Source organism: Magnolia sinica, chromosome 7, assembly GCF_029962835.1.
Source record: "Magnolia sinica isolate HGM2019 chromosome 7, MsV1, whole genome shotgun sequence".
Classification (NCBI taxonomy): Eukaryota; Viridiplantae; Streptophyta; class Magnoliopsida; order Magnoliales; family Magnoliaceae; genus Magnolia; species Magnolia sinica.
In genome coordinates, this window is record NC_080579.1 from 5,092,489 (window position 1) to 5,107,687 (window position 15,199).

Sequence of the window (15,199 nt, forward strand, 5' to 3'; positions counted from 1 at the left end):
CTGATTAGCATATCCTTTGGGGGATGTGGATTGGCTAGTGACTAGGGGTGCACATCGAGTTGAACCAAGTCGAGCTGGCCTTAGCTCGACTTGACTTGGCCACTAGCTGACCTTATCTCGAACTTGGCTCGGCTCGGTCCTTGAGCCTGACTGGCCAGCTCGGCTTGGTTCGATCAGCAGCTCGGGCCGGTTCGAGCCAAGTTAGCTATTGCAGCATTTTCACAAACTCCTAGACTGTACCTTCGAAATCTCACTGTATTTGAGAAAACAGCAATGGTTTTACAGATATTTTATCAAATACCTTCTAAGCAACATAAAAAATCAAGAAAAAAAAAAAGGGTATAGGTTTCATATACATACCTTCCTTGCCACCAGCCATACTTCTTTGAGTCATTTCATCAAACACTTGGTAAGCAACATCAATATCAAAGTAACCGAGTCACCAAACTGGTTCAATTCGAGATGGGTTCGATCCAAGTCGAGTCAAGCTGGGGCCAGCTTGAACTCGGCTCGAACTCATTTTCGAGCTCAAAAAATCAGCTTGACTTGGCTTGAACTCAGCTTCAAACCGAGTCAAATCGAGCTTTTTCGAGTCAAGTCGAGGGAGCTAACCGAGCTAGCTCGGTTCCTGTACACCTCTACTAGTGACCCTGCCACTAGCCAATTGCTAGTGGTCGATGCTCGGTGAGCCCCACCTTGATGTATGTATTTCATCCACGCCTTCCATCAATCTTTTTTAGATCATTTTATGGTATGAACCCCAAAATGAGGTAGATCCAAATCTCAAGTGGACAACATCATAGGAAATAGTTTTGATTGAATGCTCACCATTAAAAAATTCTTAGGGGCTATAAAAGTTTTGGATAAGGATGGTGATTGATTTTGACCTACAGGTTTGTAGGACCTAATCAGCAGGTTGGGTGTCAAATAAACATTACTGTGTGACTTAGAAGGTTTGTCCAAACATTCAATCACTACTGTTTTTGTATGTTGCTGCCAAATTGAGATTTAGATCTGCCCCATGTTTTGATCAAACCCTAAAACGATCTGAAAAAACATGAATGAATGTTGTGGATAAAACACATATCATGGTTGGCTCGCAGAGCCACCGTCCAATAACCACCGGGCTAGTGGCAGCGTCATGGCCCAAACCGCGACCCTTTTGGGGTGCCCTTCCTCTTCATAAGACGCATTCTATGAACGCGTTGGATGGATGGACAGTCACCACCATGGGCCAAACACAATCTGATGCTTCCAGCGCACAGAGGCTTCTCGTGTGCTTGGATTTAATTGGTCCACGTCATTTATGCTAATGTCAACACAACACTTAATAAAATAAAGAACTATTTACAAAATACTGCCTGATTAACCCAGAAGTCCAGCACCTTATTCAAGGACCCGTCTTAGCTGTGATCAGGATCCAGGATCTAGTGATGTCGGTGGGACCTTGACCGTGGCCCACCTCAATGTATGTGTTGTATGTCCTTGCCGGACGAGGATTAACTACTGGCAGGTTCAGCGAGCCTGGCAACTGAAGTGACGTCATCAAGTTCCGTAGGCCCACCATGATGTATTTGTTGTATCCACACCATTCATCGATTTGGAAAGATCATTTCAGGGCGTTAGGCAAAGAATAAGTCAAATCCAAAGCTCGAGTGGACCCATCACAGAAAACAGTGGGATCAAACGCCTACCATTAAAAACTTTTAGGGGCTCCGGAAGTTTCCGATCAAGCTAATGTTAAATGTCATCACCACCTCTCTTGAATATTTCGGAGTCTTCCGGACATTTTCGAAAAATTCTAGAATTCGTTAGAATCTTCCGAAAACTTCTAAAGTTTGATAGAGTTTTCTTGACTCTTCCGGAATATTCCGGACTATGCTAAAACCTCCCAGATTCTCTTAGAATGTTCCGAAATATAATAGAACCTTATAGGATATTTGGAAGCTTCTAGAACTCTCTAGAGTTGTGTTGATTCTAGATCTTCCATAGCCCTCTATAAATATGGGAAGAGTCTCATTATGTACATATACATAAACAACAAAGAGTGAGCTCAAGAGTGAAAGCAAGGTGTCTAAGTATTAAGAGTTCAAAAGAGTTTTTCCTTGTATGTGAGAGCTGTCATTTAAAAGTGTTGGTTTGTAAGTGTTGTAAAGTATACCCTTGTTGTGTACAAGTATTTGTAATAAATAAAATTATATTTACTTGTCGTATTCAACTCTTTAATTTGGTATCAGAGTAAGGTTTGGTCAGGATCCGTTTTATAAGGTGATCGTGCACAGTTTGGAAACTGTGAAGTTTGTTGGCTTGCTTGGTAAAGGGAGTGATAATCACACCAAGTCACGATGGCAGATCTTGTGAACACAACGAGCGGAGTTACGAAGCTTAACAACCACAACTATCAAAGTTTGAGGAGTCGCATTGTATCTTAGCTTGAAAGGCAAGACTTGTGGGAGGTTGTTAGTGGGAATGAGAATACCCCACATCCTAAGGAAAATATTGAAGCACTCCGAAAGTGGAAGATTAAGGCTGGGAAGGCAATGTACATGCTCAAGTCAACCACTAAGGATGAGTTGCTTAGGCGAATCAAGGATGACGACACACCCAAGATGGCATGGGACACCTTTGCATCATTATTTTCAAAAACAAATGATGCTCGACTTCAATATTTGAAAAATGAGTTAATGTCTACCACCCAAGGAGAAAAGTCTATAAGCAAATACTTTACAAGAGTAAAGGATTTATGCCAAGAAATTTCAGCATTGTATCCTAAAGCAAATATTCATGAGAAAAGAATAAGGAGGATCATTATACACGGGTTGAAACCCGAGTTTAATGCTTTTATCACGGCAATACAAGGTTGGCCTACTTAACCTACTCTCATAGAATTGGAGAATTTATTGGCCAATTAAGAAAGTTAATGCAAACAAATGGCTGGAGTGTTGATAAACAAGGAAGAGGAAGCACTCTATTGCAATAATAAAAAAGGCGGATATTGACAGCAGAATAGAAAGGGCGAACAAAGTCAACAGAACTTTGGAAAATCCAAGAAGATAGAAGAGCAAGGAAGAAGTCCTCGAACAGGGGGAGTTCAATCCGAAAACAACACAAATAAACGACGATCCTCCGTATCTCGAAGGTATGATGTAGAATATTTCAATTGCGGCAAGAAAGGTCATTTTGTAAAAAATTGTTGATTCAAGAAAAAATCAGCCGAAGGTAACTAGGTGACTTCTAGAAATCACCAAGAAGACAGTGAAGATGACTGGGACTTTCAGGCATCCTTAGCAGTGTCTGAATCCATCAAAGGAGATTGTTCAGAGATGGAGATAGATTTTGATGAACCACTCAAGTAGTCTAACACAGTCACTGACGAAGTAGCTACTTCCTCAATAGTGACAGAGACAGGTGAAATAACCCTTGTCGCAGTTTCCAATCAAGGAGTTATTAACTACAATGATGATTGGATCGTTGATTCAGGGTGCTTAAATCACATGATAGGTGATAAGAAGAAACTGTCAAGTTTATCTGCCTACAAAAGAGATCGAGTGGTGGTAACAGCTAATAATTCAAGGTTGCCAATAACTCACGTAGGTACGACTACTATCACACCTCGATTTAGCCCTAATCAAGTAAAGTTACAAGATGTTTATCACGTGACAGAGATGAAGAAAAACCTATTGTCAGTATCACAACTAACATCTTCTGGTAATTATGTGGTTTTTGGACCGGAGGATGTTAAGGTGTACCAAAACCTTAAACCGTTAAGTACACCTATTATGGAAGGATGATGCTTGGAGTCAATCTACGTAATGTCAACTAAATCAGCTTATGTAGATAAGACTCGAAAAAATGAGACTGCAGATCTCTAGCATGCACGTTTAGGGCACGTGAGTTATCATAAGCTGGAGATAATGATAAAGAAGGTTATGCTCAAAGGTCTTCCTCAGCTGGATGTTCGAGAAGATATCATTTGTGCAGAGTGTCAATATTGCAAAGCACACCAATTGTCATATGAAGAGTCAAAGTTTAGAGTTAAAGAACCCTTGGAGCTTGTCCACTCAGACGTGTTCGAACGGGTAAAACAGACATCGGTTAGTGGCATGCATTACATGGTGACCTTCATTGACGACTTCTCATGGTACGTTTGGGTTTACTTCATAAAAGAGAAGTCAGAAACTTTATTAAAATTTAAAGAATTTTGGGAGAAGGTCGAAAGTGAGTTTGATAGAAGGATCCGATGCTTGTGAACGGATAATGGTGGAGAGTATACGTCGAAAGAGTTCTCAAATTATCTAAAAGATTGTAGAATCTGATGACAATTGACTTGTTCAAGTACTCCACAACAAAACGGTGTTGCTGAAAGAAAAAATCATCACCTTGCAGAGATATGTCGGAGCATGCTACATGCTAAGAATGTGCCCAGCCGATTCTGGGTAGAGTGCATGCAAACGGCAGCTCATGTAATCAATAGGCTACCATAGGCAAAACTAGGCTTTGTCTCACCCTTCGAGAAGCTATGGAACATAAAGCCCAAAGTAAGTCACTTTCGAGTCTTCGAATGTGTGTGCTATGTGTTTGTGCCTGATCATTTGCGTAGCAAGTTCGATAAGAAGGCGATTCGTTGCATCTTTTTGGGCTATAGCAGTGAAAAGGAATGATGAAAATGTTACAACCCTACAATTGGTCGGTGCTACACATCGAGGAATTTGTCTTTGATGAAGCCTCATCATGGTAGTCGCCACTAAAGGAGGAGTTGTCAAACTCTCAAGACTTAGAAGATGAACTGCATGAGAAGACGAGGGAGACAAGGGAATGAGAAGAATCTCCTAGTTCAACTAAGGAGTTGACGCGTACAGCAGAAGATGGTGAGTAAGTGCCTAATATGTCTGAAACACCAGATAAATCGATGAGTCCATGGCAAACTGGAGTACATCAAAGTAGTCTAGTAGAGCTTCACCCGAGTCAGCAGGAGGTTGCGGTAGACAACCCACCACTTAGGAGGTCGACTAGACAGAGAAAGCCTAACCCAAGATATGTGGATGCTACCTTAGTAGAAGAAGAGACCGTGAAAGAGCCAACGGCATTTGAAGAAGCATCCCGAGACATAAAATGACATAAGGCGATGAAAGAAAAGATTAAGGCATTGAACCAAAATCAGACTTGGGAACTAGTTCCAAAACTTAAGGATGTGAAGCCGATATCTTACAAATGGGTGTACAAAGTCAAGACTCGCCCCGATGGATCAATAGAAATGTACAAAGCTCGACTAGTGACTAGAGGATTCTCACAAGAATATGGGTTGGACTATGATGAGACTTTTAGCCTAGTAGCAAAAATTACAATGGTGCGAGTACTATTAGCACTTGCAGCGAGCAAATCTTGAAAACTGTGGCAGATGGATGTAAAGAATGCCTTTCTACATGGAGAAATTGATCGAGATATCTACATGGAGCAGCCAAGTGGTTTTCAGAGTAAAAGGCATCAGGATTATGTCTGCAAACTAAAGAAGGCCTTGTATGGGCTTAAACAAGCACCGAGGGCATGGTGCGGCAAGATAGGAGAATTTCTAGTGCAAAATGGGTTCTCGGTGGCACCTGCAGACTCCAGTCTCTTTGTAAAATTTCAGGAAGGTAAACTAGCAGTAGTGCTAGTGTACATGGATGACTTGATCATCACTGGAGATGATGATGGTGAAATTGAAAGGACAAGAGAGAACTTGTCGTGCGATTCCAAATGAAGGAACTTGGAGAACTAAAGCATTTTCTTGGGCTAGAGATTGACCGAAGTAACAAAGGCATATTCTTCTGTCAACAGAAGTACGCCAAAGACCTATTAAAGAAATATGGGATGCTCGAATGCAAGTCAATTGCCACACCAATGGAGGCTAATGTTAGGCTATGTTCGAAAGAAGGAAAACACTTGGAAGATGCAACTATGTACTAACAAATAGCTGATAGTTTAATCTACCTTACATTATCGCGACCAGATATAGCTTACGCAGTTGGTGTAGTTAGCCGGTTCATGCAAACACCAAAGAAGCCGCATCTTGAAACAGTACGTCGAATATTGAGGTATGTGAAGGGTACAATAAACCTTAGTCTATTGTACAAGAAAGGTGGAGCATGCAAGATAGTTGGGTACTGCGATGCTGACTATGGTGGTGATCATGACACACGACGATCAACTACTGGATACGTATTCAACCTTAGCTCAGGAGCAATCTCTTGGTGTAGCAAGAGACAACTTACAGTATCTTTATCAACCACAGAGGCTGAATACAGAGCAATGGCAATGGCAGCACAAGAAAGCAATCCAGTGTTTCATACCGGGACCAAGCATGTGGAGATACACTATCACTTTGTGAGAGAGAAGGTACTTCAAGGAGAAATCGAGATAAATCATGTGAAGACCGATGACCAAGTTGTAGACATACTCACGAAAGGACTTAGCAATGCTAAGTTTACCGAATTCAGAAAGCAACTTGGCATGATGACCAAGACAGAATTGTGAGAGTTGGTGTTGAGGGAGAGTGTTAAATGTCATCACCACCTCTCTTGAATATTCCAGAGTCTTCTGGAAACTTCCGGACATTTCTGAAAAATTCTAGAATTCTTTAGAATCTTCCATAAACTTCTAGAGTTTGATAAGTTTTCTTGACGCTTCCGGAATGTTCCGGACTATGCTAGAACCTTCTGAATTCTCTTAGAATGTTCCAGAATATAATAGAACCTTACACGATATTTGGAAGCTTCTAGAACTCTTTAAAGTTGTGTTGATTCTAAAATCTTCCATAGCCCTCTATAAATATGGGAAGAGTCTCATTATATACAACAAAGAGTGAGTTCAAGAGTGAAAGCAAGGTATCCAAGTATTAAGAGTTCAAAAGAGTTTTTCCATGTGTGTGAGAGTTGTCATTCAAGAGTGATAGTTTGTGAGTGTTGTAAAGTGTACTCTTGGTGTGTACAAGTATTTATAATAAATAAAATTACATTTACTTGTCGTGTTCAACTCTTCAGCCGGTATTTGTGTTTTGCCTTCTTTCATGTCTGTGTTAATTTATGAATAGGTTAGATCTAAAATAAACATCATGGTGGGCCTTGTAAGGTTTCAACGGTGGCCATCACTCTCCCCACTATTTTCTGTGGTGGGGTCCACTCGAGCTTTGGATCTGCCTCATTCTCCGGCTTGTGCCTTAAAATGACCTCTCCAAATGGATGGACAGTGTGGATACAACACATATATCATGGCAGGGCCCACGTAACATGGTGATGTCACTTTAATAGCTAATCTCCCTACTCAACCAGTCAGTAGCTAATCCGCGTCGTCTATTTTTTTTTTTGAACTGAATTCAACGCATTGTCTAAAATAGGAGATAGAAATCTTGGATGGACTACACCATAGGAAAGTGGTCATTAGAGGGCCACCAATGGAAACTTCCTGCTGTTATCATGTTTATTTGCCACCCAACCTGCGTACGAAGGAAAAAACACAAATATCAATTTGATCCAAAACCTATGTGTCCCAAAATAGATTTTAACAGACAATGACTACTGTTTTTTGTGATGTGTTCAACATAAGATTTAGATGAATTTCTTTTTCTTTTTTTTTTTTTTGCTATTCTTTGAAATAAACTGGTAAAGAGGATGGTTAGCCTAGATATATAATGTATCAAGTTGGGCCCCACCGTCATGTTCCACCCACATGGTGGTACAGGGGTTCCAATAAAGGCATGTTCCCTTTTCAAGATTCAGACTGCCTAAGGCAGCAAACAACACCCACGTCGATACTGTATGCTACTAAAAAAAACTATGAGCCCACCATGATGTATGTGTTTTATCCATGTTGTATATCCATTTCATATTAGGGCATGAGCCCAAAAATGAGTAAGATCCAATCCCAGGTGGAGCACATCATTAGAAAGAGTAGTGATTTAATGCCACCATTAATAAATTTCTAGGGCTCACTGTAATGTTTATTTGCTATCCAACCGGTTGATAATGTCACAAAGACATGAATGAAGAAAAATATATATATATATATATATATATATACACACACACACACACACACACACACACACACACACACACACACACAAATCTCAACTTGATCTAAAACTTTTGTAGCCCCCAAAGAAGTTTTTAATGATGGGCCTCCAATCACCACTGTTTCCTGTGGTGAGGTCCACCTGAGATTTGGATCTGCCTCAATTTTGTGCTCATGTGATAAAATGATCCCTAAAAATGGATGGATGGCATTGAAACATACAACATGGTGAGTCCATGGAGCTTTTGCAATAGCACACAATAGCATTGTTTGTGGTGTGTGCTACCCCACGCAATTCGGGCTCCACCATAATGTTTATGTAAAGTCAACTTTGACCACCATGTGCATCATTTCATGTCAATTCATGGGTTCAAAAATCAATTCCATCTATTATTTAGGTTGGGTACTTGATTGGAAACCATGCACAAGGCAATGCTCACCTTCTGAACTGTTTCATTAATGTGGCCAAAGTAATTTACATATTGGTACAAGTTTTTGGCAACACGCCTTTTTATTTTTTAGTAATGTAAGTGGTTAGAATGGATTTCATATATAGAAGTATTATAGAATCCCATCACTTTACTTACGAGAACCCCGTCACTTTATTTAATAGAACTTCATCAATTTGTTTAATGGAACCATGTCACTTTATCCAATAATCCCAAACTTAGTTTAGTAGAATCTCGTCACTTTGTTTGATAACCCTGTCACTTTGTCTTACAACCCCGTCATTTTATTCAGTGGAATTGTCACTTTGTCCAGTAATCCCATCAGTTTACCTAATAGAACCCCGTCAACTTGTTTAGTAAAACCTCGTCATTAATTTTATCTAATAGAACCCTGTCATTTTGGATAGTATAAACGCACCACTTTGTCAAGCAATTCCACCACTTCATCTAGTGGAACCCATCATTATGTCTAGTAAACCCGTCACTTTGTCTAATCAAATACTGTCACTTAGTCCAACAATCCCATCACTTTGTCTCATGAAACCACCATACTTTTTCTGGCAATCTCATCACTTTACTTAGTATAACCTTGCCACTTTGTCAGGCAACACGGTCACTTTTTCTAATAAAACCTGCCACTTTGTCCAGTAGAATTTCATTACTATGTCCCATAATCATGTCACTTTGTTTAATGGAACATTGTCACATTGTCTAGTAAAACACCGTCACTTTGTCTACCAATCTCGTCAATTTATCTTATAGAATCCCGTCACTTTGTCTAGTGGAACCCCGTCACAACAACCTTGTCACTTTGTCCAAGAGAACTCTATCACTTTATCTGTCAATCTGGTCACTTTGTCTAGTGGAACTCATTACTTTGTCTGGTAGAATCCCTTTAACTGTATATGGAGTTTGCTTTTAAAAAAATTTGTATGGGACACAATTATTGACTTAGACAAGGCGCACCGTGATGTTTTTATAAGATCTATCATAACCATTTGTTATTAAGTCTCATATTGAGCATAAATATAAAACTCATATTGACATGTGATTCTTGTGGGCCGCACTAAAGGAAATAATTGGGATAGATATGCGTACCCTTGATTTTTAAAGGGTCCACCATGAAACTTATATGAAATCCACTTCAACCATTAGATTGCAAAAAAATAAAAATTAATAAAATAATAAAATAAAATAAAATTAGGCCTGTGCCCTAAAATTTATAATTGGACATGAATCACTTCGGATACACTGATGGATATAGTTTGGCAGACCCTATACACTATGTACAAGTCAATGTATATCATAAATGGAATTGATTTTTGGGCCCATGGCCTAACATGTTGTGAAAAACTTAGTGGTTGGGGTTTATTTTACATAAATATCACATTGGAGCCTACCCCGATTCACCCATTAACCATTTGTTGTTATAGGTGGCTGTGAGGGACGGTACTCAGATTACCCAACGTGGATAGTTGTGTGCTCCTGAAAAAGCTTCGTTGGCTTTACCATGATGCATATGTATTATTCATGTCATCCATCCATTTTTATGGATCATTCTAGTGCACGAGCACAAAATTGAAGTAGATTTAGATCCCAGGTGGACTACACCACAGGAAATTGGTGATGGGACGCCTACTATAAATTAAAAAAAAAAAAAAAAAAAAAAAAAAATTTTTGGTGGATACAAAAGTTTTGGATCAAGCTATATTTATATTTTCTCTTCAGCTATTCTCTGTGACTCTATCACGTGGTTGGATGGCAAATAAACATTACAGTGGGCCCTAGGAAGTTTTGTTTCGGTGTGATCCACTTGAGATTTGGAGCTGCTTCATTTTTGGGCTCATGCCCTAATATGAGTGAAAAATTGGATGGACAGCATGTATAAGACACATTTGTCATGATGGGCCATTGAGATTGTTTAGTAGCACATAATACAAACATGGGTGCTACTTGCAATACTATGCAATCTACCATGGGAAAGCAACGAATCCTCGTTGCAACCTCATACCTTAGGATGTGAGTAGGACGTGACCATGAGGCATGCTTTGATGTATGCATTGTACATCTATGTCGTCTAAGGAAAGGAAAACAAAAATTGAAACAGATGCAAATCTTAAGTTGACCGCACCATAATAAACACTGGTCATTCACGAGTAAATTTTTTCTGCAGGCTGCAAAGGTTATGGATCTAGCTTATATCTGTATTTTCCCATCATCTGGTCTGTGTGACCGATCTAGCTGATATGTGTATTTTCCCTTCATCCAGTCCGTGTGACCTCGTCAACAACTGGTGGACGACAAATAAACATTGCTGTCGGCACTAAAATATTTTCCATGGTGGCCGTTCGGTGACCATTGTTTCCTGTGGTGTGGTCCACCTAAGATTTGTATCCGCTTCATTTTTGGGACAATAAATGTAGAAAAACGGATGGAGGGCATAGATATATATAAAGCATACATCGAGGTCGGCCACGGTCAGGTCCTAAGTCACCGGATTCTGGGTAGCATCTACGCGTCCTTGAAGCAGGCGCTGGAAAGTAACCGTTCTTATTAATCGGGCAGTTGTTTATATTATGCTGATGTCAGCATAAAAGACGTGGACCAATTAAATTCAAGGACACGGGAAGCCGCTGGATGATCCTTACTCGAACCGTTGTGAAAAGACCAAATGATCCCTTTACCATTTTAAAGTCAACCCACAAGTCCTTGCAAGTTGCAATGGATCCGGCCTCTTCCATATCTTAGAAAGTCCTTCCCCTTTACCATTTCGTCTGCTCTTCCAACTCAAATTCCCCCTTTCTTCCCATCAATACCAAAAGCAAAAAACATGGTTGATGCACTGGTCTCGACTACAATAGAGAAATTGGGCAATGTTCTTGAAGATGAGGTGCCTTTGTTGGTGGGTGTCACCAACGAGATCGAAAAGCTTTCCCGTATGTTCACCTCGATCCAAGCTGTGGTTGAAGACGCTGAAAGTCGGCGAGTGAAGGAGGAAGCGGTGAAAGTCTGGTTGCAGAAGGTCAAAGACGTGGCCTATGATGTCGATGACATACTAGATGAGTGGACGACGGAAGCTCTCATATCACAAGAACCCGATGAAGGTGATGTTGGCTGTATAAGCCAGATTTTCTCTTTGCTTCAAGATAACAAATTTTTCTTGGCTTTACAAAGCCTTAGCACAGCTCAGAAAAATCTGATTTTGTAGGAAGGAAGAAAGAGAGAAAAGAAACCAGAAATTTTCTTTCAAACTGATTTTTTTAAAAAAAAAAAATAATAAATTTTATTGATACTTTACTGTTGCTGCTGCACACTTGTTTCTTCACTTGCTGTTTTTCGCTTCTTCACTTGCTTGCTACAACCGGATACACAAGATGCCTATTTAGTATTTACAGGCATTTGAATGTAAGGTGAAAAGACAAAACTGCCCCTACTAGGAGCTTCTAACACTTAATATTCCTAGAAAATACACAAAGCATTTCATCTTCCAAAACAGCTTCATGGGAAGTGTTGCTGTGCATTGGAAGATGAACAGTCATGCAGTTGCAGTAAATGTTTTTGGTTTGCAATTCCAACAGGTGATGGGTATTGTTTCGGCAAGGAGAAAGTAAGAAGCTTCCTCTCCCCTTTTACTTGCTTCAATCATGTTGTATTACGCCACAAAATTGGGAGTAGGATAAAGGAGGCACAGAAAAGATTAGCTTCTATTGCTGAAGAGATGAGTCAATTGGGTATTAGAGTAGCTGGTGGAGAGAGGGAGAGACTGGATACTGAAGTTTTGTGGGACGAGATCAGTGAGCATGGGACAAGCTCTCTAGTAGACGAATCATCAATTGTAGGCAGAGATAATGACAAAAATGAAGTCTTAGAGTTGCTGCTGAGGGAGAGTAGTGAAGAGGTAAATAAGGGGCCCGTGGTCATTTGTATCGTTGGAATGGGGGGCGTGGGGAAGACCACCCTTGCTCAGATGGCCTACAATGATGAGAGAGTAAGCAGCCATTTCGACGTGAAAATGTGGGTGTGTGTTTCAGACAATTTTTCTGTGAAACGGGTAACAAAATCAATCATAGAAGCTGCAACCAGGTCTCATTGTGAGCCACTAGGCCTAGACCAGTTGCAATATCGCCTCCATGAAATGTTGTATGCAAAGCGATTCTTGCTTGTGCTTGATGACGTTTGGAGTGAAGACAGCGAGAAGTGGGACAGACTGAGAATTCCCTTGCAAGCCGGTGCATTAGGGAGTCGAATAGTTGTAACCACTCGCAGTGGAAGGGTTGCAGCAGTGGCGGGAAGCACCCACATCCACTATCTGGCCGTTTCATCTGAAGAGGATTGCTGGTTATTGTTCAGCCATAGAGCACTCGGGCATCGGAGTGCAGAAGAGCGTTTAGAGTTGGAAGAGATTGGAAGGGAAATTGTAAAAATGTGTGGAGGGTCACCTCTTGCAGCAAAGATGATGGGGAGTGCCATGCGCTGGAGAAGGACAAAACGCGAATGGGAGCTTGTCTTGGAAAGCGAGGTGTGGAAATCAGATGATTTCTTGGGAGGTGTCTTACCAGCTTTGTTACTAAGCTATCGTGGTTTACCTCCTGTTCTGAAGCAGTGCTTCACGTATTGCTGTATTTTCCCTAAAGATCGGTGGCTAGAGAAGGATAGGATGGTCAAGTTATGGGTAGCCCAAGGCTTCATCTGCTCCAGAAGCGGTGATATCGAAGAAATGGGTGGGCTGTATTTTGATGATTTGTTAAGCCGTTCATTGCTCCAAGATGCGGAACTGGATAGTGATGGCAAGATACTCAGGTGCAAGATGCATGATTTATTTCATGATCTTGCGCAATATGTTGCAGGAAGTGACTGTTCAATAGTGGAGATTGGAGACCAAGCCTCATTGAACCTAAACAATGTCCGGCATTCTTTATTTGCGAGCAATGAAGCAGCTTCCATTTATATGGCCCACAAGTTGCGGACCTTGATACTCGAGTCAGGAATCCCCCAGGTGCAGCACAATTTATTTCATCATTTGAGATGCCTTAGGGCATTAGATTTGAGTAAAACTAGAATTGACAAATTGCCTCAAACAGTAGGACAGTTGAAACTCTTGGGATATCTTGATTTGTCGGACACATGGATAAAGGAGTTGCCAGCAGAGTTGAGTAATTGCCGAAGACTACAGACCTTGAGACTCAAAGGCTGTTATTGGCTAGAAAAACTGCCCAGAGAGATGAAAAAAATGATTAGCCTGAGACATTTAGAATTAGAAGGTACTGGCCTAAGGTGCTTACCGCAAGGTATTGGGAGACTAACTGGCATTCAGACGTTAACAGATTTCATTGTGGGGGGTGGGGACGAAGGATGTAAATGTGGAGAACTGAAACAACTCAATCATCTTCAAGGAAGACTTCGAATTGCCGGCTTGGAAAATGTCAGGAGCAAGGACGAAGCTAGGGAGGCAGAACTCGACAAGAAGCAGCACCTTCATGCTCTATCCTTATACTCTGACTACACACGTGTTGAACTGTTGAATGATGGGATCCAGAGGATGGAGGACATGCTCGAAAGCCTCCAGCCCCACACAAACTTGAAAGAGTTTAAAATATGGTATTACCAAGGTTCCAAGCTTCCCAAGTGGATAGAGGATCCGAGGTTTTCCAGTCTAGCCAAGGTGGAACTCTGGAAATGTCACAGATGTAAACAACTGCCACGTCTTGGGAAACTGCCGTCCCTTAAATACCTTGACATCGGGGGTATGGAAGGGGTGACAGACGTAGGTGGTGAGTTTAGTGGGGATGGTATCAATGACGGAAGTGCTGGTGGTGGTGTCTCATTCCCCAAGCTGGAGACCCTCTTCTTCTTCAAAATGCCAAATTGGAAGAAGTGGGAATTAGGTGGTGGGGATGGAGAGGTGATGCCATCACTTGTCGAATTAAAAATAGATCAATGCCCAATGCTAAAGGCGTTGCCCAGCAACCTTCTGCTCATCCGGAAGCTGACTTTAAACGTACATGATGATCGGATGTTATCGGGGGAGCACTTACCTTTCTTCCCCAACCTTAACCATTTGGTGATTTCGAACAGTGATGATCTGACATCGCTCACATGTGGTTGGTTGGGACAACTCAAAGCCCTTCGAACTCTGGAAATCCGTGAATGTCCAGAGTTGAGGTCTCTACCAGAGGAGTTTCGACACCTCACCATGCTTGAAGAATTGCAGATCGTGAATTGTCCTCACTTGGAAAAGCGCTGCCGAACTGTGAACCGTCCACTCTTAGAAAAGCAATGCCAAAGAATGGACTGTCCATGCATGGACTGTCCGCGCTCAAAAAATAGCAGCCAAGATGGAGGAGAAGATTGTGACAAGATTGCCCACATCCCTCATTTCAGAATCGTTCCAAGGTATCATGTAACTGTTTTACTTTGAAGACTAATTCGTGCTTTGTTCTATTAAACAAAAGTTGTTTTCCTAGTCCTATTTATTAGATGTCAATCGTCTTTTATTTGTTTCACATGATCTTGTTCATCGTTTTGGAGGTCAGGTTCTTTGTCCCCCTCTATCTTATGTAATTTTTCTTTTCTATTAATAAAGCTTGTGGTGGTACCATCCACCTTCATCCAAATTATGTATGTATATATATATATATATATATAAACTGAAGATTCGTTTATTATTTCCAGTATGAGGAAAAAGTACATGCAATTGTTTG

General features: G+C 40.9%; 1 protein-coding gene across 1 annotated transcript; it reads left to right on the forward strand.

Moving 5' to 3' along the window:
* Positions 1–11,219: 11,219 nt before the first annotated feature.
* Positions 11,220–15,145, forward strand: LOC131250917 (putative disease resistance protein RGA1). The gene is made up of 2 exons (XM_058251311.1): positions 11,220–11,602; positions 12,077–15,145. The coding sequence occupies exons 1-2, from the start codon at positions 11,329–11,331 to the stop codon at positions 14,914–14,916; spliced, it is 3,114 nt and encodes a 1,037-aa protein (XP_058107294.1). The 5' UTR covers positions 11,220–11,328; the 3' UTR covers positions 14,917–15,145.
* The last annotated feature ends 54 nt before the right edge of the window (positions 15,146–15,199 follow it).